General features: G+C 39.8%; 1 protein-coding gene across 1 annotated transcript in view; it reads right to left on the reverse strand.

Annotated features, from left to right (window-relative positions):
* LOC114458288 (polypeptide N-acetylgalactosaminyltransferase 14-like) overlaps positions 1 to 23,728 on the reverse strand; it is a 78,258-nt gene that overhangs the window by 15,710 nt on the left and 38,820 nt on the right. The window contains 4 exon segments of the mRNA XM_028440684.1: positions 1,338 to 1,459; positions 11,115 to 11,180; positions 11,283 to 11,350; positions 17,963 to 18,061. Coding sequence (XP_028296485.1) covers positions 1,338 to 1,459; positions 11,115 to 11,180; positions 11,283 to 11,350; positions 17,963 to 18,061 — 355 coding nt within the window.

Consider the following 23,728-nt stretch of genomic DNA (forward strand, 5'->3'; position numbering starts at 1 on the left):
AAAGGCAAAGGCGGGAACAGCACAAGATGGATTCTGGTGTTTGCTAACGCCAGGAGAATCAGGCCCTTCTGTAGATGGCTGGGCCACCGTGTAGAGCACAACTACATCAGGGTGTTGGCGGGGGCCTTGGGGTTTGGGATCTTGGGGGCTGCTCGGTCGTGGGGGGGTGGCCTGGGGCTCTTTGGCCCCCACTCTTTCTGCTCTCCTGGCTGCTTCTCTGGGTCCGGGGCGGTGCTTGGGTTCACAGAAGCACAATAAACACAATATACACAACTACAACTTCACATCTCACTCTCACTATGAAGCAGTCAACTCTTCCCCACCCTTTCCAAGTCCTACCCTGACTCACTCTTCCCTGTTCCCTTCCCCCTCACTCAGGTCTAACACTGCTCTCTATTTTTATACTCTCCCTTTAATAAAGTATTTCATACCCTTCCTTAGGGAGGGCTGGTGATAACCACAATTATTTAATAAAATAAATTCATTTATTTAACTGCAATATCAAAACATGCATTGCTGTGTTAAATAGATGACACTTATTGTAGTGTTGACCAATGACAGCATGTGCAGACAAAGAGAGAGAGAGAGAAAAAAGAAATATGGACAATTTAGTGTGTGTGTGTGGGGGGGGGGTCCACCAGATAGGCTGTATAGCAGATCTTTTTCTATATTCTGAGAGTAGGTGGAGCTTATTACTATACCATATTTACTTTTCCTATGTGCTGGAGTTCCTGACATACTGGAAGATGAACATGGAAAAAAAATAAAGACACATATCCCCCCCACTAAATTGTCCATATCTCAAAAAGTATTGATCAGATCAAACTAAACATTTACAGTGTGAATACTAATTAATTACAAAACAATTGGTAAAAAATTCTGAATTTTTTTAGACCGAAGTGCATGGAATATTTGTTGAAATCACCCATTTATGATCGAAAAAATGTTAAATAATACACTTCACAGTCTTAAAATAGGAAAACTGTCATTTTATTTTCCTAACATGAGTGTTTTACTTTTGTTCTGCCATAAAATGGTCCCCACAAAATAAAACAGAGAAACACACACAGAGTTAGAGTGTTTACCTGGATCAATACTTCCTATATTTAAATCTAAATATAAAGTGATTGGACAGACGGTGATGGATGACTGTGCCTGTTTACACACCACACACACACACACACACACACACACACACACACACACCACACACACACACACCACACACACAGATCTGTGACATTGGTGGATTTAAGGATCGATCGCTGCAGTCCAGATTGAGATCAAAGGTCTTTAATATCAGCAGTGTGTGTGTGTGTGTGTGTGTGTGTGTGTACCTGGTGGATCCTCTGCAGCAGTGGAGGGAGCCAGTCCTTGTTCACCTCACAGTGACTGTCTAGGAACGCCAGAACTTTGGCTCCAGCGGCGTCGGCGCCGCGAACTCTGGACCGAATCAAACCTGACAATGAACACACGTTAGCAGCACGACGCCATGTCACATGACTCAAAACATGTAAGCTAACATGACACACAACTAACGTCTTCAACATGTGAGCCAACATTACGTCGCTACGTGCTAAGCTTACCCAAACATGTGGGACAGGTTGCTACTTGCTAAGCTAACCCAAACATGTAGGACTGTTTTGCTAAGTGCTAAGCTAACCCAAACGTGTGAGAATATTCACTATGTGCTAAGCTAACACGAGCATGCGGGACTGGTTGCTAAGTGCTAAGCTAACCCAAGCATGTGGGACTGGTCGCTACGTGCTTAGCTAATCCAAACATGTGGGACTGGTTACTAAGAGTAAAGCTAACCCAAACATGTGGGACAGGTTGCTACGTGCTTAGCTAATCCAAACATGTGGGACTGGTTACTAAGAGTAAAGCTAACCCATGCATGTGAAACTGGTCGCTACGTGCTAAGCTAACCCAAACATGTGGGACTGGTCGCTACGTGCTAAGCTAATTCAGACTGTAAGAAACTACCACAAAAGAGACACAAACCCACAGCAAAAGTAAGAGATAAAAATTACAACAAAAAATCACAAAATTAGATTAAAAGACACAAAACAGAGGTTCAGAAGAGTGAAGAATACTGATATATCTACTCAAGTAAAAGTTCTGTTAATGGATGGAAATTGTACTCAAGTACAAGTAAAAAGTAGCTCAATTAAAATAGTACTCAAAGTAAAAGTTACTAGTTAAATTTCACCCCCCATGTTTATTCTTGATAATAAATCTTGGTACGGTTCCCTTACATACAGTAAACATCTCATGTAGAAACTTAAAAAGGAAAAGAACAAATTTTTCACATCTGTATAAAATAAAAGGTTAGGCAAAATGTACAATTATTTCAAAAATAAAATAACACCAATTAATTCAATTCAAAAATAAATACATCCTCAGACACTAAGTATAGATACATTTATTAACTCTAAAACTAAGAAAATAACCTCCATTAAATGCTGTTTTAGTTCTGTGCATTACGTTAAATCTGATTGGTCAACTATGATGTGATGCATTTGATTGTTGTCTGGACATTTCATTTTTTGTAGTTTCACAATGTCTGTTGATCATTTTAAATGAAAAATAATAATTTCCTCAATAACGGTTGGGTGTAGAAATGTAATAAATTACGTCTTTTAAAACTTATTTCAGTATAATTAAAATTACTGACAGAGAAATATTGTCAAAAAAGTACAAATACCCAAAAAAGTAACTCAATTACAGTAATGTGAGTACTTGTAATCCATTACTTTCACCTCTGGGTGTGTGTGTGTCATCAGTGAGAGGGAGAACATGCAAAGTGCTCCTGTCTCTGCTCCCTGACAGTCGGTCAGTGACGGGAAAATCAATGGAACCTCTTAGAGCATCAGACACAAGCTTTTAACAGGCCAATCCCAAGCTGTGTGTGTGTGTGTGTGTGTGAGGCTGTTTCCCTGATGGAGGTCCACGTTTTCCTCTATTTGGACTAAATGGTCTAATCGATACTTCTTGACACAGAGACAAAGTGTGTGTGTGCGTTTGTTAGTGTGTGTGTGTGTGTGTGTGTGAGACATTGTGAGTTGCTTCGTGCGGCACCGCTGGGCCGAAGTTCAGCCAATTAAAAATCCCATTTCATCCTCAATAAGGCTTTATGTTCTATACCAGTGAACACACACACACACACACACACACACACAGTTACCTTGGAGGTGCAGGTCACATGAGCGTGTAACTCTGGTCATGTGATCATTGAATGATGAATGTCGTCACACTGTTTGAACACAAACTACTTCCTAACTTTGTCATTTAATACGTTTAGCTCGTACACGCTTCATGTTTTTAATTGAAATCTCTCGTTAGAATGTTTCTAATGTTCATAGTATAAATACTTTTCTTCTCAGATTTAATCTTTTCTGCGTCATTTAAAATTTGTTCTGTTAAAGTGATGCAGAAAAGGAACGAAATACACAGAATAACACATACATGCTAACACACGCATGCTAACTAAGCATTAACCTGGTTTTCTTCATTAGATTTGACATTCTTATTATTATACTGGTTTATTAAAGTCCTGTAATAAAATATGTTATATACATAGTATAATTATATTATATTATAATAGCAATGAAGTCCAAATCCAGAGGGAATCAATTTTCTGACTCAATCATCAACCTTCCTTCCTTAATGTAAGATTTATTGAGAAATACCAGTATGAATCACTATAAACCCATAAAAGCCAGTATAAACCAATATAAATCAATATAAACCAGTATAAACCAGTATAATCGATATAAACCAATATAAACCAGTATAATCAATAGAAACCAATATAAACCAGTATAATCAATAGAAACCAATATAAACCAGTCTAATCGATATAAACCAGTATAATAAATATCAACCAGTATAAATCAATATAATCCAATATAAATCAACATAAACCAATATAGACAATGCAAATGTATTTGTATAGCACATTTCATACACAATGTGCTTTACATGATCAAAAAGTGAAACAGAAAACAGTTTAAAATCAATAAGAACATAATTTAAAATCATCAGTAAAATCATTTCAAATCATCAACAAACATGACATCATCAACATGATCAATTATCTCCCTCACAATCATATGCAGTAGAGAAAAATAGTTCCTTTAACTTTGATTTAAAAATGTTCACATGTGATGCTGACTTCAGCTCTGCTACAGTTTGTTCCACTTCTTTGCAGCATAACAACTAAACACAGCATCACCATGGTTACTGTGAGCTCTGGGCTCCACTATCTGACCTGTGTCCATAGATCTCAGAGACCTGCTGGGTTCATACCTGACTAACATCTCACTGATGTATTCTGGACCAAACCCATTCACACATTTATAACCAGCAGCAGAACTTTACAGTCTCCTCTGAGGCTGACTGGGAGCCAGTGTAAAGACTTTAAAACTGGACTAATGTGTTCTGACCTCTTTGTTCTGGTTCAGACCTGAGCTGCAGCGTTCTGAACCAGCTGTAGATGTTTGATGAAGATCATTACAATAGTCCAGTCTGCTGGAGATAAAAGCATGGACCAGTTTCTCCTGATCTGATCTGAGTCATTAAACCTTTCACTCTGGAGATGTTCTTTAGGTGGTAGAAGATGTTCTTTAGGTGGTAGAAGATGTTTTTGTGATAGATTTGATCTGATGCTGAATGTCAGATCTGAGTCAATCAGAACACCAAGGTTTTTGACTTGGTCTTTATCTTCTAAAGATCCAGACTCAGATACTTGCTGACAGCAGTCCTCTTTTCATTGTTACCAAAGACAATCACCTCCATCTTGTCATGGTTTAGTTGAAGGAAGTTTTCACTCATCCAGCAGTTTACTTTTTCTAAGCAGTCACACAACACCTCAATGGGACCATAGTCATCTGGGTTCAGTGATAGATATAGTTGTGTGTCATCTGCGTAGCTCTGATAATCAACCTTACGTTCTGTAAAATGTGTCCTAAAGGAAGCATATAAAGGCTAAACAGAAGAGGTCCAAGAACAGATCCCTGAGGAACCCCACAGGACATTGGTAATCTGTCAGATTCAAAGTTTACAATGTTTACAAAATAACTTCTCTACTCCTCCAAGTGGAACTTAAACCATTACTTTAACATTTAGTCCAACCCATGTTTACAATCTGTGTAACAACATTGTATGATCTACAGTGTCAAATGCAGACTTAGATCCAATAGAATGAGAACAGATACTGTTAATGAATCAGTGTCAACAAAGTTGGTGCTTTCTTTGTTTATGGATAAAGACTGAAGTCCTTCTTCAGTGGTAAAGTGTGTGTGTGTGTGTGTGTGTGTGTGTGTGTGTGTGTGTGTGTGTGTGTGTGTGTGTGTGTGTGTGTGTGTGTGTCCATGTAGTGTTTTTATGGCCATTAAATAGATGATCAGGTCAGACGCCCGCAGCTATAAAGCTTTTAAGAGCTCACTGATGAAGTGTGTGTGTGTTGTGTGTGTGTGTGTGTGTGTGTGTGTGTGTGTTGTGTGTTGCACAGAGGAAACTTGAATAAATGCAGTGAACAGTGGAAACAAGTCTGTTACTGATTCCTTTAATGCAGAGACGGCAACTCTTCTCACAGGAGGCGGAGCACAAACATGTGAGGTGTATCAGATCTGAGAGTCACATGGTCAACATTCACATCAGCATTAGAATAACGACCAATCAGAGCATTAACAGGAAATAAAGAGTTTGGTCTAATTTTGTGTTTGCTTGTATGTGTTTTTGTTATTTTGTGTAATCTTTTTTCATTCTGTGTATTTTTGTTGTTGTTTAGTAAGTTATGGTTCATTTTTTGCTCTTCTCACGTGTATTTTTCTGTAATTTTGTATAATACTTTGATTAAGTTTGTGTACTTTTGTTGTTTTTAAAGCTTTTTGTGTGTCTTGTTGTCATTTTGTATAATGTTTTGTCACTGTGTGTAATTGCTGTTCTTTCATGCTTCATTAATTAATTTGAGTATTTTTTGTAACTAGTTTTTTTTGGAGTAATTTTGTGTATTTGTAGTTGTTTTTTTATGTTTTTGGAGCTTTCTGTGTGTTTTTCTCATCATTTTGTGTAATCTTGTTTTCATTCTGTGTATTTTTGTTGTTGTTTTGTGTCATGGTTAATTTTTAAGTATTTTTGTATAATATTTAGGGATGGGAACGACACGGGATTTGGGAAATCGATTGTCGAGGCCCATGTGTCGACTTTTTGTCGAATTGTCGGCCTTTTTTTTTTTTTTTCTTTTTTTTAAAGAGCAGCAGCAATGCGGAGGGTGGAAAATAATCTATACTGTTGTACTAGTTAATTTTAGTCTAAAAAACATGGCTCTAGTGTCCAATATTGACCATTAAAGCAGTAATAATAAAAACGAGAGAGAGAAATTTAAGATGTTTATTCAACAGCGTTACAAACACATAAGACGTACTTTTTGCCGTTTGGAATTTACAGAAATAAAACAGCCAGTTCATTATTATTTAGTTTGTAGGCTACATGTAGCCTAAACAAGTATTTTTACAAATAAAAAAAAACAAACTAAATGAACATGTTTATCACTCGTGAAAATAAGCAACAATTAAAATCGAAAAACAGCGTGCCCATTTTTTTTTTAAACCACAGAAAAGGACGGAGCCTAACACCAACAACTCAGATCTCAGTGAAAATAAAATATATATAGGTATCTTACCATTTCGGCCCTAATTTTGTTTAAGAACAGAAGCATGTCTACATGTTTGGGTAGAAGGCGACTGCGGAGTCTATTCACGACCAGTCCTGCGGCTGAAAACACTCTTTCCGCCGGCACAGATGTGGCGGGGATGCAGAGGTAGGCTTTTGCCAGACGGCTCAGGTTTTTAAATCTGGACTCATGAGAGACCACCAGAGCGCAGGATCCTGACTGGGTGATATCCTTCTTCGTTTGTGTAACGTTCTATTTCAGAATGGTCAGATGTGACCGTGTCCCCCTTGAAATAGTCCTCTCCGAAGAATGAAACCAATGCATCCACCTGTTTAGCCCTTTTAGCGGGCCCGGACTCGTCATCATCAACGCGCGCACTATCACCTGAGACCGCACGGAGGCCGGACAAAAATGTAATAAATTAAAAGCCAAAAAATAAAAATGCAATCTGGAATCTGGAAATCCCACAAGCCCCGCCCCCTCGACCATGTCGACACTCTATTTTTTTTGTCGAGGGGAGCATGTGTCGAATGTCGGTCGTTTTGTCGACAAAAAGTCCCATCCCTAATAATATTTGGATTAATTTAGTGTATTTTGTTGTTTTATTCTGTGTTAGAATAGAATCCTTATGGACAGATCTCCTCCTGCTCTGTTTTCTATATTTTTCTATATTTAAGAGTGTGAAACAGGATTATAGAACAATGATTAGCATTAACCCTTACAGGCTGTTTTTAGCTCACACTCACAAGTCGCTGATTCATCATAAAATCAGCAGCGTTTTTCAGGAGAATCCTCACATTTCACAGAGGTTTCAAGATTACAAGCTGCACAAAAATTTACCTCAAAGCATAAATTAAACATTAAAAACTCTTTTTCTAAAACATACTGTTGTCATAATAAACATTTTTCTTGTAGCTCAAATTTTGATTTTATATCATTAGACATTTATTGCGTGTGACTTCTGGAGAATTCTCAGCAGAACAAATATTTCCCCACAACAGTATTTTTGTCATAAAGCACTATTTAGTCAGAATGTATATATATATATAGATAAAACAATTTTAATCACTGTTTATTGACTTTACATTTGTTTTTCAAACAGACATAAACAGTCAGTACAAAACGTACAATACAAACCACATTAACCATGGCTTCCTCTTGAGGTTAAACATAATCTTTTCAGAAGGTAAGTGTGATGACAGCATTGAGCCACAGGGATCCCCCAGGTCGCTCCTCACTTTTCCTACGAATGGCTATGTATTTGTTAGCCGCTATAAGGGCTAGTCTGATAAAATGAGTATAGCCCCTCTGGTTAGATGCTAAACTGAGCAGTCCCCCACCAATATCAATCTGGGTTGGTTGGGATCTCCGTCCTCACTACTTTAGTAATGATGTCCAGAACTGATAGTAATAATAATGCTCCAGGGACGTACAGTACATGTTCTAAACATATGTATAAGAGATCCTGGATCAGCTTTAGACCTAGGGCAGTGTTCTGGGTCGCTACTACTGATCCTATGGAGGCGTTCAGGTGTATAATAAACTCTGTGTATGAGGTTGGACTGTAATAGTTTGTGTCGACTGTTGTAAGAGAATGACTGAGAGTTACTACAAATCAAGTTCCAATCAACGTCCTCGAAATCCTCACCCATGTCTATTTCCCATTGTTTACACTGAGAGCTTTATTTTCCATCAGGGATGTGAGCCTCTTACAGGCAAAGGACAGAAAACCTTGAGGATAATGTTTTTCTTGTATCATAATGTCTATCTGACAATCTTCCAGAGGAACAAGCTTCCCTCCCTGCTGCACTCTGATATAATCCCTGATTTGCAAAAACTTAAAAAAATGATTTGAAGGAAGGCCGTAGGAGGATTTTAGTTGTTCAAAAGACTTCAGACGATCTAGCTTAAATAGATCTGTTATACCAGTCCTTTGTAATTACGTCTCTCAGTAAAGGTAAAGCAGGGTTAAAATGGAATGGGGGAGCTCTAAATATTTTCTGGACACTTTGAAACTTTATTCTGATATCATGCCATATTTTAGCCGTATGTTTTATTATACGGTTAGTCACAGTTTTCAGACTATGGTCAAAGGGAATAAATGGAATACTTGACATCACTTCAGTAGCATGAGATTGTTCAATTTGTTTCCACGCTGGAGGGTGTTCAGAGTTTTGGACCCAAGCTTTGGATTGGGCAGCGATATAGTATAACTGACTATCAGGCAGGCTAAGCCCTCCCTGATCAGCGGGACGACAGAGGGTTTTAAGATCAACTCTTGGAGTCTTCCTGTTCCACACAAATCTAGAAATCTGGTCGTCCATTTTTTTAAAGAAGGCTTTTGGTGTTGGTGTCCACTTCTACTTGTTTAAGCAGGGGGTCATAATTGAGAGTGAAAACACGATCTAATTGATTGGGTATCTGCACTCCCATATAAGAAATCTTATGGGGTTCCCAACGAAAAAGGATGTTACTTCCCTTGTAGTTGTTGAGCAGCCTTATTGACGGGTAATATACTTTAATCTAAGCTTATTTTATCGCCAGAGATACGGCCAAATTATTCTAATACATTACTGTGGGCGGGAAGTGATGGTGCTGCATCGGTCAGGTACAGCAAGATATCATCTGCGTAAAGAGAGATGACGTGCTTTTCCTGCTCAACCACAACGCTCTCTATAGTAGAATGTGCTTTTAGCAGTTGCAGAAGGCTCAATAGCCAGAGGAAAAAGCAGTGGGGACAAGGGACAGCCCTGACGTGTACCCCGAGACAAAGGAAAAAGAGATGATATACCGTATAAGCATTTGTCTGAATTACTTCTGATGGTTTGCGATAAAGTATCAGAAGTTCATTTTTTCCAAGGCTGCAAAAAGGAAAGGCCACTCAAGGCGATCAAATGCCTCTTCAGCATCCAATGAAAGGGCAACTACAGGGGTGTTAATTATAATTAGAAATTTACAAATGTTGTCGGAGGAAAAGCGATTTTTAATGAAGCCGGCCTGATCCTTATTTATAAGATTAAGCAATACATTTTCTAATCTAGAGGCTATAACCTTAGTAAATATCTTACATTCAGATGACAGGAGAGAAATAGATCTATAGGTACTGCACAGTTTTGGTTCCTTGCCTGGCTTCGGCAATACTATGACCACGGCCTGTTCTAATGTTTTGGTTAGCTGGTTAATCTCAATTGCATGTCTGAACAGGCTCGTTAGTGGCGTAATAAGATCTGATGCAAAGCTTTGTAAAAGTCCATGGGGAAGCCATCTGGCCCTGGTGATTTCCCGCCCGAAAGCTTCCCTATTGCGTTCTGAACTTCCTGATTACTGATCTCTACCTCCAGATCGTCCCGTGTCCCCTCAGCCATTGCCGGCACCGCAATTCCCTCCAAAAAAATGATCAATTTTACAACTATCCACATCTTGAGAGGAGTATAACTCCACATAGAAGTCCCTAAAGACCTCATTAATTAGTTTAGGTTCATGGACTATAGTAGCACCTGCTTTGGTCTTAATTAAGGGGATACATCTTGAACTATCCTCTTTCCGGATCTGCCAGGCTAAATATTTTCCACATTTGTCCCCATGTTCATAATATTGTCATCTAGTTCTCGCCATAGCGTTTTTAGCCATGTCATGGTTAGCATGTCATGCTAGATCTTTATGTTATATAGAGGGTTGATGGTCTCCTCATTTTGACTCTGAAAATGTTCCTTCTCAAGGATCTTAATCTCTGATTCAAGCGTCTTGGTTTTTAACAGACGCTGCTTCTTTTTTCATGATGCATAGCTTAGAGTTTCACCTCGTAAGTAAGTCTTTAAGGATTCCCAGACAATGGACAGTGAGGCAGTCCCATTATTATGCTGAAAACGCTGGTAAAATTGTTCTGGATTTGTTTGACAAAGTCTGCGTCATTGAGTAGGTGTGTGAGAAATAGCCACAGTCTTAAACCCCTTGAGATATTCTTCAGAGCCATATGGATCATAAGAGGAGTGTGGTCTGAGTGAGTCATATCTAGGTATTCATAAGAATCTACAAGGTGGATTTTTTCACGATGAATAAGAAAAACAAACTATTATGAGCATGTGAATAGAACGAGTACTCACGTAGTGTTTTATGCTATTCCCTCCAAATATCTACCAGTTTGAGGTCAGCCAGAGTTTAGTGGTTAGATGATGATTGGTCCTTTTCTAGGTGTGTATCTGGTGTGGTGTAATATTACAATAAACCACTACAATAAAGGCCACCATACCAGTAAAAAAAATCATGCGACAAAATATATATTCTTCTCATAAAGCACATTTTAGTCATAATGTATATTTTTAATGCACCATTTTGTCGTTACGCACATTTATCTTGTTTAGCATAATGAACTTTTTTCGTCACACAATTTGCTGAGTCACCCCCTGCAGGTTAACCTGTGGCGTTCTGTACGTACCTTCTCTCCTGGTGTTGTGAAGACATTTGACTTTGGGTAGTTTGGTGAGAAGCTGGCAGTCACTTCCTGTAGAGAATCATCCAATAGAACCAATAGAAACATGTCAGTGTAACACAGTGTGCAGTGAAGTGGCTTATGCGTGTGTGTGTGTGTGTGCGTGTGGCTCACCATCGTCGCTGAAGTCGTCCACTAGGATGATCTCGTTAATCAGGTGAAGTGGAGTTCTGTTTAAAACACTGCAAACACACAAAAAGCACACACACACACACACACACACACACACACAGGTGAACACATTAGGACTCACAGCACGTCCTACTGTAAATGTCAGCCTGTGAACGTGTGACTATGAAAATGCAGTGAAACGCCATCGTTTCATTAAAGGAGACGAAACATTAAAAATACATTTTTCTCCAGGAAATGAGGAAAATGTCGTGTTTTTAATTACGGAGCAGGAAAAACAGAAGGTCAGAACGATGTGCTGAGGTATCTGGGAAAAAAAACAACATCTGCCTCACGTTAGGATTTTGTGTGTGTGTGTGTGTGTGTGTGTTCGTGTGTGTGTCCACTGAGTACTCAGAGCAGCTGCTGTTAGGGTCAAACTGGTCATCATGTTATCCTGTGACTGATAACTCCTCTGTGTTTACTGTTATAAATAAAAATACAGTGAGAAAATGTGCAGCAGGATGCATCAATTCATCATCCAACCCAAACGTCATGGGTGTAAAGATTCCAACGTCACCAGTTATAACGAGGTTGAATGTTCCATCATCCACCATCATCCATCTTCTATCAGTCATCATCCAACATCATCATCCATGATCCAACTTTGAGTGCTTGTACCAGTTGGTGTTACAGTGTGACTAGTGATCATGGTGACTGGTGTAGTCAGTATCAGAGCCGTATAGAGAGAGGTGTGACTACTCCGTTCACTCTAATGGTTTGGTTTTTTTACAGCAATGGCGGCTCATGGAGCCTCAATAGTTCCAGGAAGTGATCAGTTTTCTATTGCAGCCAATGGAGCTAGAGCAAATTAGACAGTTTGTGATGCACTTTAGAACGGTAAGACGTTTATATAATCATATTGGATATTATTATTATATGCAAATCTAAACCCATTAACGTGTGTATTAAAGCATGTTGGATTATCTCTATATATATGGTAGCATCAACAGACCATGGTGAGTCATGAAAACATGACTGGTGTGTTTCAAATGTGCATGGTGAGGACCAATGATGCTGCACGGTGAGGACCAATGATGCTGCACGGTGAGGACCAATGATGCTGCACGGTGAGGACCAATGATGCTGCACGGTGAGGACCAATGATGCTGCACGGTGAGGACCAATGATGCTGCATGGCGAGGACCAATGATGCTGCACGGTGAGGACCAATGATGCTGCACGGTGAGGACCAATGATGCTGCACGGTGAGGACCAATGATGCTGCTATTTAAGCTCCCTTAAATACACAGACAACTCGACTCAAAGAAATTCACAAAATAACAAAAACATATAAAAAATAAGGAAATACCACAAAGGCAAAATGACTCACAATTAAAGAAAATTCAAAGCAATACATACTGTATGTAACACATGAACACATTTTTTAACCAAATTAATGTTGGCCTTAACTACGTCAAAAAAGGCAGGTAAGCTAGCTGTTTACAGTAATCATTAATACACCTTTACGTTAGGAAAAAATATTTATGGAACTACGCGCGCGCGCGCGCGCACACACACACACACACACACACACACACACACACACACACACACACACACACACACACACACACAGAGCGCTGAGGTTATCTCCCGCTCACAGAGGATGCTATCAGGTCAGACATAGACGCTCTCCTCTCGTCTGGTCCTCATAACGTAACGTATCACTTTCAGAGCAGAGTTTCATCACCTCAGGCTGAGCTTTGTATCCAACGCCGTGTGGCACTGAGCTCACTCCCTCACACCCTGAGCTCAGACGGGCAGAGGTTTGCGTCCCACATGGATCTAAAGAGTGTGACATCATCACGAGCTCTGCACAGGCTCTGATAACCAATCATCTTTAGGGATTCATTTCACACAACGAGCCGTGGGTTAGAATTTAAAAAGCAAACAGTTTGAAGGAAATATGAAATATCTAAAGGATGCAAAACAACTGCAACAAATACACAAAATGTTGTTAGTCGTCTTGTGCATTTTGGGCAATATTTGATGTAATTTTATTCTGGTTTGGTGTATTTTTCTGTAATTGTTAGTTTTTTGGGTGTGACTTTGGATATTTTGCATTTTTTTCTTTCATTTTTGTGAAATTCTGTTAATTTTTGCAGTGTTTTTGTACATTTTGTGGTTTTACGTATTTATGTGAATATTATTTTGTCATATTTTTTGGGGAGTAATTTTATGTTTTTTTTTTTTTTTTATTTTGCAATATTTTGTAGTTTTTGTGTGAATTTTTGTATTTTCACTGTTGCTTTGTATGTTTTGTGTATTTTTATTTCATTTTTTGTGAAATTTTGTATATTTTTGCTGTTTGGTTTATTTTGCGGGTTTGCGTATTTTTGTGTATATTTGCAGTTGTTTTAGAATGATTTTGTGGTGTTACGTGTTTTTCTTTAATTTTTGTAAATTTGTTCTTCTCATGTCAAAGGAAACAAAGTTTGGAATAAATATGAAACAACCGCTGCACAGACTGTTGGAAAAACTTCTAAAATGACACAAAAATAGGCAAAAAACAATGAATTTAAAATCTTGGATGCAGAGACTTTATTTTGTGTTTGTGAGGAAGTGTTGGACTCGCAGACGTTTTGTGTTCGTAGCTCAGAGACGATGTGTGGGCGAATCCTTCCTCCATCAGCTGCAATCAGAGTGTTTGTCTGAGGTTTACAAACACACACACACACATGCACACATGCACACGCACCTGAAGTCGTCTGCTGTATAACTGTTATAAATTCCTTCAGTTTTACCACTTTTTTTCTCATGATTATCTGCTGTAAAAATAACAGAGTTTAGTTCTAATGGTTCTAGATCTATTAAAGGTCAGTAGTTACTGACACTGTTACAGACATATAAAGAATAGATCTGTTCATTAAAGAGATCCTCCACTGTTTTTACAAATGTGTAAAGCAGAGAAGAAGAGCTCTCCTAAGGGACCTTTATTCTCCCTTAAGCAGTGCGCTGACACGCTCTGGTGGCTGAAGTTAGAAAGTAAATCACAAACTGTTGAAGACACAAATCCTAAGAATAAAAGTCCTTTTGAGAGTCCTAAATAAAACTGATTTATTATTGTTATGATTGTTATTAATAATTCATCCAGCCGACACTTAAGCCAGAAATGTTGACGAGTTCGTGGTTTTTTGCTCAAAACCTGTAGGTTTATGTTTTTCACATTTCTTTATACGCTGTAACAGTGTACAGTATTTACATTTGATAGTAATTATCATTATTCTTGTTTAAAGTTTTTCTTTTGTACTCTAAACTGTTCATATGTTAAAAAGTAGTTAAATAAAAATACAGATGTTTTTCCTAACATGATAAATCGTGATTAAAATATTGATCCAAAAAATTGTGATTATCGTTTTGGCCATAATCGTGCAGCCCTATGTGTGACATCATCAGTCACATGATTTCAAGATGGAGGAACACAGGCTGTAAAACGGTTTTTAAAAGTTAATAAAATGAATATGGAGAATAATAACATAGATCTATTAATAAGGACATTTAGAAGGTTTTAGACCAAACTAGTAAAACCATCTTTTTCATTTACAGTAGAAACAAACTCTTTCTGACAGTCTGTGCAGAGGCCGTTTCATGCTGTGTGCAGTCAGAGGCTCTGATGGAGACATGAGGGCGGAGAGAGGGAGGCTGTCAGCAGCCAATCAGGAGGCAGCAGCGAGACGTAACAGAGTGTGAACGAGGATCAGCGAACAAAACACAGAGCGTGAAAATACGACACGGAGCATGAGCTAATCCTAGAGAGAGGACACACACACACACGCACACACGCACACGCACACACGCACACGCACGCACGCACACACACAATCACACACACACACGCACACAGACACGCATGCACACACACACACGCACGCACACACACAGACACACGCACACACACACACAGACACGCACGCACGCAAGGACATACACAGATGCACACACACAATCACACACACACACAGACACGCACGCATGCACACACGCACAAACACACACACGCACACACACGCACACGCACACAGACACGCACAGACACACACACACACGCACAATCACACACACACGCGCACGCACACACACACACACACACACACACACACACACACACGGTGCAGGTGAACCAAACATGAATTTAACCTCAGAGTTACTTCTTTCATCTGTTTAACGAGGGCAGAATGAGAGAAGTCAGCTGACGGTGATCAATCAGATCAATCAATCAGATCAATGAATCAGATCAATAAATCAGATCAATAAAGTAATTACTTTATTTGTGACATCACACATTTACACATAACAAATGACTGAACATTGAAAAAGTTTGACAAACTAGTTCTAATTCTACCCATAATTCATCTTGTTCTAAGTGTAAAGGTTAATTTGGTGATCGTGTTATTCTGTGACTGCAAATTAATACTGAAATGCAGGTTTATACTGTTTTATAGTGGTTTATACTGGTTTATACACTGGTTTTAAAGTGGTTTTTACTGGTTTTATAGTGGTTTATACTGGTTTTATACTGGTTTTTACTGGTTTTATAGTGGTTTATACACTGGTTTTATAGTGGTTTTCACTGGTTTTATAGTGGTTTATATTGGTTTTATAGTGGTTTATATTGGTTTATACAGGTTTTATAGTGGTTTATACTGGTTTTATAGTGGTCTATACTGGTTTTATAGTGGTTTCATAGTGGTTTTATAGTGGTTTATACTGGTTTTATAGTGGTTTATATTGGTTTTATAGTGGTTTATATTGGTTTATACAGGTTTTATAGTGGTTTATACTGGTTTTATAGTGGTCTATACTGGTTTTATAGTGGTTTTATAGTGGTTTTTACTGGTTTTATAGTGGTTTTTACTGGTTTTATAGTGGTTTATACTGGTTTTATAGTGGTTTATACTGGTTTTATAGTGGTTTATACTGGTTTATACACTGGTTTTATAGTGGTTTATACTGGTTTATACACTGTTTTATAGTGGTTTTATAGTGGTTTATACTGGTTCATACACTGGTTTTATAGTGGTTTTTACTGGTTTTATACTGGTTTTATAGTGGTTTATAGTGGTTTATACTGGTTTATACACTGTTTTATAGTGGTTTTATAGTGGTTTATACTGGTTTATACACTGGTTTTATAGTGGTTTTTACTGGTTTTATAGTGGTTTATACTGGTTTATACACTGGCTTTATACTGGTTTTATACTGGTTTTATAGTGGTTTTATAGTGGTTTATACTGGTTTATACACTGGTTTTATAGTGGTTTTATAGTGGTTTATACTGGTTTATACACTGTTTTATAGTGGTTTTATAGTGGTTTATACTGGTTTATACACTGGTTTTATACTGGTTTTATAGTGGTTTTTACTGGTTTTATAGTGGTTTCATAGTGGTTTTATAGTGGTTTATAGTGGTTTTATAGTGGTTTATACTGGTTTTATAGTGGTTTATACTGGTTTTATAGTGGTTTATATTGGTTTTATAGTGGTTTATATAGGTTTATACAGGTTTTATAGTGATTTATACTGGTTTTATAGTGGTTTATACTGGTTTTATAGTGGTTTATATTGGTTTATACAGGTTTTATAGTGGTTTATACAGGTTTTATAGTGGTTTTTACTGGTTTTATAGTGGTTTATATTGGTTTATACAGGTTTTATAGTGGTTTATACTGGTTTTATAGTGGTTTATACTGGTTTTATAGTGGTTTATATTGGTTTTATAGTGGTTTATATTGGTTTATACTGGTTTTATAGTGGTCTATACTGGTTTTATAGTGGTTTATACTGGTTTTATAGTGGTTTTATAGTGGTTTATATTGGTTTATACAGGTTTTATAGTGGTTTTTACAAGTTTATACTGGTTTTATAGTGGTTTATATTTGGTTAAACTGGTTTATACAACAGTAAGGTACTCTGAAACACAATTTGGGAAATTTTGACACACACACACAGAGCAACCAATCAGAAGCCAGACTAGATTCAGACTAAACCAGTGTGTGCGTCTGACTCGTCTGAAGAACAAATCAATCGTCCTCTCAGACTCTGATTAAATATCGACGAGCAGCAGATGAAAAGCTTTCAAAAAGTCTACAATTAGAGTTTTCTCTTTTTTCACGCGTCAGCGACACATGGGAGGTTACGACTATGACTGTTTAACTTTGACTCAACGTGTACCACATCACCAGAGAGATAGTGACTCAGCAACTCTACGCAGGAAACTGCGTTGAGTACTCACAAATAACCTTGTGTAAAACACACACACACACACACGCACACACACACACCTTTACACAGGGAGCGCGCCAAGATGAGCAGGAGGGCCCAGGGAGACAGATTGACTTTTAATTGGTTGAAAACTGCAGAGCTTTGAGAAGGGCTGAGGGGGAGGACAAACACACACACACACCACTAACACACACGCACGCTGTAATAGTGAGGAGATGGAGCTGCTCCCTGCTGACTGACTGCTATAATGAGCTGAACTGGGGCCAAAGCCTGGAGGAGTGTGCATGTGTTAAATTCTGGCAGCTGAGCGTCTCCAGCAGCAGCTAAACGTGGACGGCCTGCGTTGGCGAGGTGTTAAATCTGAGGGTGGGGGTGCCGATGATGGCGAGGAGCGTGTTTACCTTTTAACGGTGCGAAGCAGCGTTGAGCGCGCCTCGTTGTGAAAGGTGATGATGATGGAGGTTGGAGGAAGGTCAGAGTCGTAGTGCAGCGTGGAACACCTTTAGACACACACACACACACACACACACACACACACACACACACACACGTACGTTAGGAGGAAGTGCTTCATAGAACATCAGTTCCAGTCATAATGTACTTTTTTGTCATTAAGCACTTCAGTCAAAGGTCAACAAAGCATATTTTATTATTGCAATTAAATAAATGATATTATTTTATTGTATAATTGTGACCATCACCAGCCCTCCCTCAGAAACACTTTATTAAAGGGAGGATATAAAAAGAGAGGGCAGTGTTACACCTGGATGAGGGGTAAAGGAACAGGGAAGAGGGAGTCAGGGTAGGACATGGAAAGGGTGGGGAAGAGTTGACTGTTTTAAGGTGAGAGTGAAATGTGACAATATAGTTGTGTCTATTGAGCTTATTGTGTAATACGTTCAGCCAGTCTGGTGACAAGTGTAGAAATTGAAGCAGGTGACACAGCACCCAGCTTAGGTATAATAGTGGTGGTTGTGAACAGAGGGAAGGAGTGACTGGTTATAAAACAGGTATTTAGGATCAACGTCCCCCATCGGCCCGCGATCAACCGACGACCGCCGCCGTGGGAAGGGGACACACCAACGGCACAAATCTGATGTAGAGCAGCAGCCCCCATGGGTGCCGGGACCGCCCATCTGCCCACAGACAGCAAAACAGCCCTACCAGGTGATCGACAGCTCCCCCATGTGGTCATGAAGTCTTTTGAACGCTTGGTCCTGCCCCACCTCAAGGACATCACCGCCCCTCTCCTGGACCCGCTGCAGTTCGCCTACAGAGCCAACAGGTCTGTGGACAACGCAGTGAACCTGGCCTTCCACTTCATCCTGGAGCATCTGGACTCCTCAGGAACCTATGCCAGGATCCTGTTTGTGGACTTCAGCTCTGCGTTCAACGCCATCCTCCCTGGACTGCTACGAGACCAGCTCCACCAGCTCAGCGTGCCCGAGTCCCTCTGCAGGTGGATCACTGACTTCCTGACGGACCGGAGACAGCACGTGCGGCTGGGGAAGATGGTCTCGGACACTCGGACCACAAACACTGGAACTCCTCAGGGCTGTGTACTTTCCACCTGGCTCTTCTCCCTGTACACAAACTGCTGCACCTCCAGTCACCAGTCCGTAAAACTGATCAAGTTTGTGGATGACACCACCCTCATTGGGCTCATCTCGGACGGTGATGAGTCCGCCTACAGGAGAGAGGCGTCCTAGTGCAGCCACAACAACCTGGAGCTGAACGCCCAGAAGACAGTGGAGATGATCGTGGACTTCAGGAAAGATACAGCCCCACCGTCCCCTTGCCCTGACAGACTCTCCCACCCCCATCTCCATCGTTGACTCCTTCCGCTTCCTGGGCACCACCATCACCCAGGACCTCAAATGGGAGCCAACCAACAGCTCCCTCATTAAGAAGGCCCAGCAGAGGATGTTCTTCCTGCGGCAGCTGAGGAAACTTAAGCTGCCGACCAAGATGCTGGTGTAGTTCTACACGTGCTCATCACGTGTGGTACTCCGGCGCTACAGAACGGGACAGGAACCGACTGCAGCGCATTGTGCATGTTGCAGAGAGGGTGATTGGCTGTGAGCTCACATCTCTCCATGACCTGTTCACCTCCAGGACCCGGAGGCGTGTGGGTCGGATCACAGTCGACCCCTCTCACCCCGGACATAGACTATTCACCCCTCTACCCTCAGGCAGGAGGCTACGGTCTATCCAGACCCATACCTCCCACCACTTGAACAGTTTTCTCCTCCGCCAACAGACTCATGAACAAAAAACAAGTGTCTGTAGCTTAGTCACAGACTCATGGATGTAATCTGCACTTGCATTGTGTGGTGTGTCCACACTTAGACCCGCTGCTATCGCTATCACTTTATATCACTTAATACTTATCACCTTATAGTTTAAAGTTTTTTAGCTTATTTTTATCTTAATTCTGTGTTATATGTTCTATGTCGCATGTTACCTGTTCTCAAACCATGGCAATAAAACTGATTCTGAACAGTGGGAGCCACTCCCCAGCAAACCACATCAACTCTAAGGGTCACGCAACCCTGCCCCAACATGCCCACCCCGGCACCACACAACAGAGACCTCCCCAAACCACTAGGAGACGAGGCCAGCACCCACCCACACCAGAAGAGGAGAGGCATCCCCACACCCCGCAAGGCCGACATGGCCTGGAGAGACCCCATGAAGCAAGTGGCCAGCCAGCAGTGCCCCCCCACCCACCCACCCACCCTCGTGGATATATGTTTATTCGGTGCATTTGCTCTGGAGCATAATTCACAGAATGTACATTTTCATCATAAAGGGGCTCTGATTTTTTTGTGACCACAGAAAACAAATTTCACTTCCTGAACTGGAAATGGATAAATTATTATTGATAATATATTTTTAAATAAAATCTTTACAGGGAGGGTCTGCTACATTACCATGGCAACCATCAGCTGCCTTTAACTTCAAAGTAGTGTGTGACTTCCTGAGTCATCGCTCAGTCCTCATGTGACAGGCAATGTGAGCGTGCTCATTGGTTGATTCAAATATCATCCAGCCGTCGCCATGACAACAGAGGGTCCCTACAGACTGATTGTTAGCCAGTTGACTGAGACAACAACCTTGACTTTAATAAGAGCTTTTTCAACAGGCAGTGAATGAGGACATCTTTCAATATCTGCAAGTACAGGGTGTGTTTGTCATTGTTTAGTGCGTTTCTGTTCTTTTTGTGTATTTTCCTTATTTTGTGTGTGTTTGTTGTCAAGTGTTTCAAATGTCTTGTTCATTTCTTGTTTTATGTGTGTCTCTTGTTGTTTTGTGTTTGGGAGTTACTTTGTCTCTCTTTAAATTTGCGCTTTTGTGTGTTTCTGTTGTTATTGTCATTGTTTATGTTATTAAGAGTGTTGTGAGTTAGTTTCTTATTTTTTGTTCTCATTTTGCAGTTTTTCTTTTTCAAACTTGGCGTCTTGTGTGTTTCTGTTGTCGTTTGTTGACGGCCAGGGACAGCAAGTGTGTGTGACCTTCAGTTCGCTAGACGACATCGCTTTAAATGCTGAGAGCAAGTCACACTGCACAGCTCACTCACACGTGCTGTCCCTCAGAGCTTCCTCACACTGGGATTGTGTAGCGTTGTAAATGATGATAACACAATAAACCACATGCTGTGAGTGTGGAGCCTCAGAACAGATGTTGGTTCCCGTCCCACTGCGTGTCATTGCGGCGCCCTCGCACAGACGCTAGCTCCTGATTGGATGAGCAGGTGGCGTGCTGTGAAATAAGAGCATCAGCAGCAGATCGGAGAAGATTCTGCGTCGTCTGTGGGCTCTGGAGCAGCACGAGGCTTCTCGTTTCCTCCAGCACTTTCTTTAAACAGGAAATGACATCATCAGTCTCGTTAGTCGTCCTCCAATTATTCACTGCTAATAAGTACTGACTAGTTTGAAGCAGCTGAAAGAGGAACACTGGTTTGTACTGTTTCATTGGTTTATAATGAATATAAAAACACAACAACTGTAACTTTGACCACGAGCGTTTCACACGCTGATTGTAAACAGTTAATGGTCGTACGATGACGACAGAGAGATGGACGTGGACCATGTGACACACACTGGTGTCCTCACGTGGTTCCAGGAAAAACACACACCTACACACTTTACACAACACATCATCTCCCATAATGCACCTCTGCCTCATGGGCTCTGATTTATTCCAGAGATCAGCAGATAAGAACGAAAAGCGTGTGTGTGTGTGTGTGTGTGTGAGACAGCGAGATAAAAGTTGTGCTGACAGATGACTGATGTCAGAGCTGATATGAACAAGCTTTTATGCTCCCAATGCAAGAGAGTGTGGTGTGTGTGTGGTGTGTGTGTGTGTGTGTATATGTGTGTGTGTATGTGTGTGTGTGTGTGTGTGTGTGTGTACGTGTGTGTGTATGTGTGTGTATATGTGTGTGTACGTGTGTGTGTGTGTGTATATGTGTGTGTGTGTGTGTGTGTGTGTGGTAGAGAGAGACAAAAACAATGTCATCAATTGTATTTTGCTCATCTTTCTTTCAAAGCTCAAAATGATCAATGACTGATTAAATCATTCAAGTTCCACCATTGTTCTATGAAGCTGTGATAACCACATTTATTTATCCACTGCTATCCAGTTTATTATTATTATTATTATTATTATCATCTTAAAGATGGAAATCCTAGTTTTAATCACAAATAAAATGGGTTCAAAGCAGTGACGTGCCGTCAGGGTAGGCAAGGTAGGCAGTGCCTACCCAAGGGTGAATTGATATTTTAATTATTTGTTTTAATTATCATTATTATTATTTTTTTTAATTATAATATAATTATAAATTATTTATTTTTCCATTTCCAATAGCCTACAGTACCTATAAGTTTAAAAGTGTCCACATTTTGTGCGTTTCATAGCCAAATTACTAAACAGCGCTATTTCCTGGAACAGCTGCACAGTCTTTTTTTTTTTTTTTGTTTCACTCCGCTGTAAGGCAGAGGGAGGCCACGCCCCCTCCCAAAGGGACGTTGCTCTTCTTCCTCCATTCCCATTGCATGTTTTTACATGTTTGCACATGTGCCGTCAGGTCACCAAGATGACAACCATTTACGTCCAAAGGCATCGTAGAGAGCTGCCTTTGCACGTAACCGTGCTATGCTAAATGCTATATGTAAGTTCACAGTACATTAGTGAATAGATACCACGTGACCGCTGCTGCTACGTTCTCTAGCTAGTGGGCGGGATAACACTACAGTGTGGATGACAGCGCTAGAGATGTTAAAGAAACTTTTTTTAGAGAAAAAAACGACAGCTTTTAAAAGATGGGAAACAACACCTGAGCTACCAGACCTTCAGCAAAGGTAAGGTCAGAACATTGTTGGTACTTTCTACAGTGAATGGAACAAAAGGAAGGATTGACTTTGTGGATGCTCCTCACTGAGGCTGTTCTGAGTTGTTGTTGTTGTCTTTTTCTCCATGTTTCTGTGTTTCCAACACAAACAACAGATGTGCTGCCGTGTCATGAGATATATCTTGTTGGAGAGTATGGAGGCTATATTAAATAATTGTTTATGTTTCTTTAATGGTGTTTATGATGTTTGTTAGATGATAAATGCTTGCTCATGTGGATCTTATTGGGTTTTTTATTTCTTATTATGAATTTTATATTTTGATAAGCACATTGAGATGATTTTGTTGGAAATTGCTTTATACAAATAAAATTGATTAGAATTGAATTAACACTTGCCAGCAGAAACATGAAATTGTCATTGGTGGTCTCCATTTGCAACGTGCCTACCCAGCCCTAGTGGTCACAGCACGTCACTGGTTCAAAGTGACCAAAATGGTAGAAAAGGTGGTGAAATGGGATTTTAAAAACCACAGAAATTGAATAAAAGTTATTTAAAGTGGACAAAAACAGACATAGTAATAGTAGTAGTAATAGTAATACTAGTAGTAGTAGTAATAGTAGTAGTAGTAGTAATAGTAGTAATAATAGTAGTAATAATAGTAGTAGTAATAGTAGTAGCAATAGCAGTAATAGTAGTAGTAATAGTAGTAGTAATAGCAGTAATAGTAGTAGTAATAGCAGTAATAGTAGTAATAGTAGTAATAATAGTAGTAATAGTAATAGTAGTAATAGTAGTAATAATAGTAGTAATAGT

The sequence above is a fragment of the Gouania willdenowi genome (assembly GCF_900634775.1).
Source record: "Gouania willdenowi chromosome 24 unlocalized genomic scaffold, fGouWil2.1 scaffold_320_arrow_ctg1, whole genome shotgun sequence".
Lineage (NCBI taxonomy): Eukaryota > Metazoa > Chordata > Actinopteri > Blenniiformes > Gobiesocidae > Gouania > Gouania willdenowi.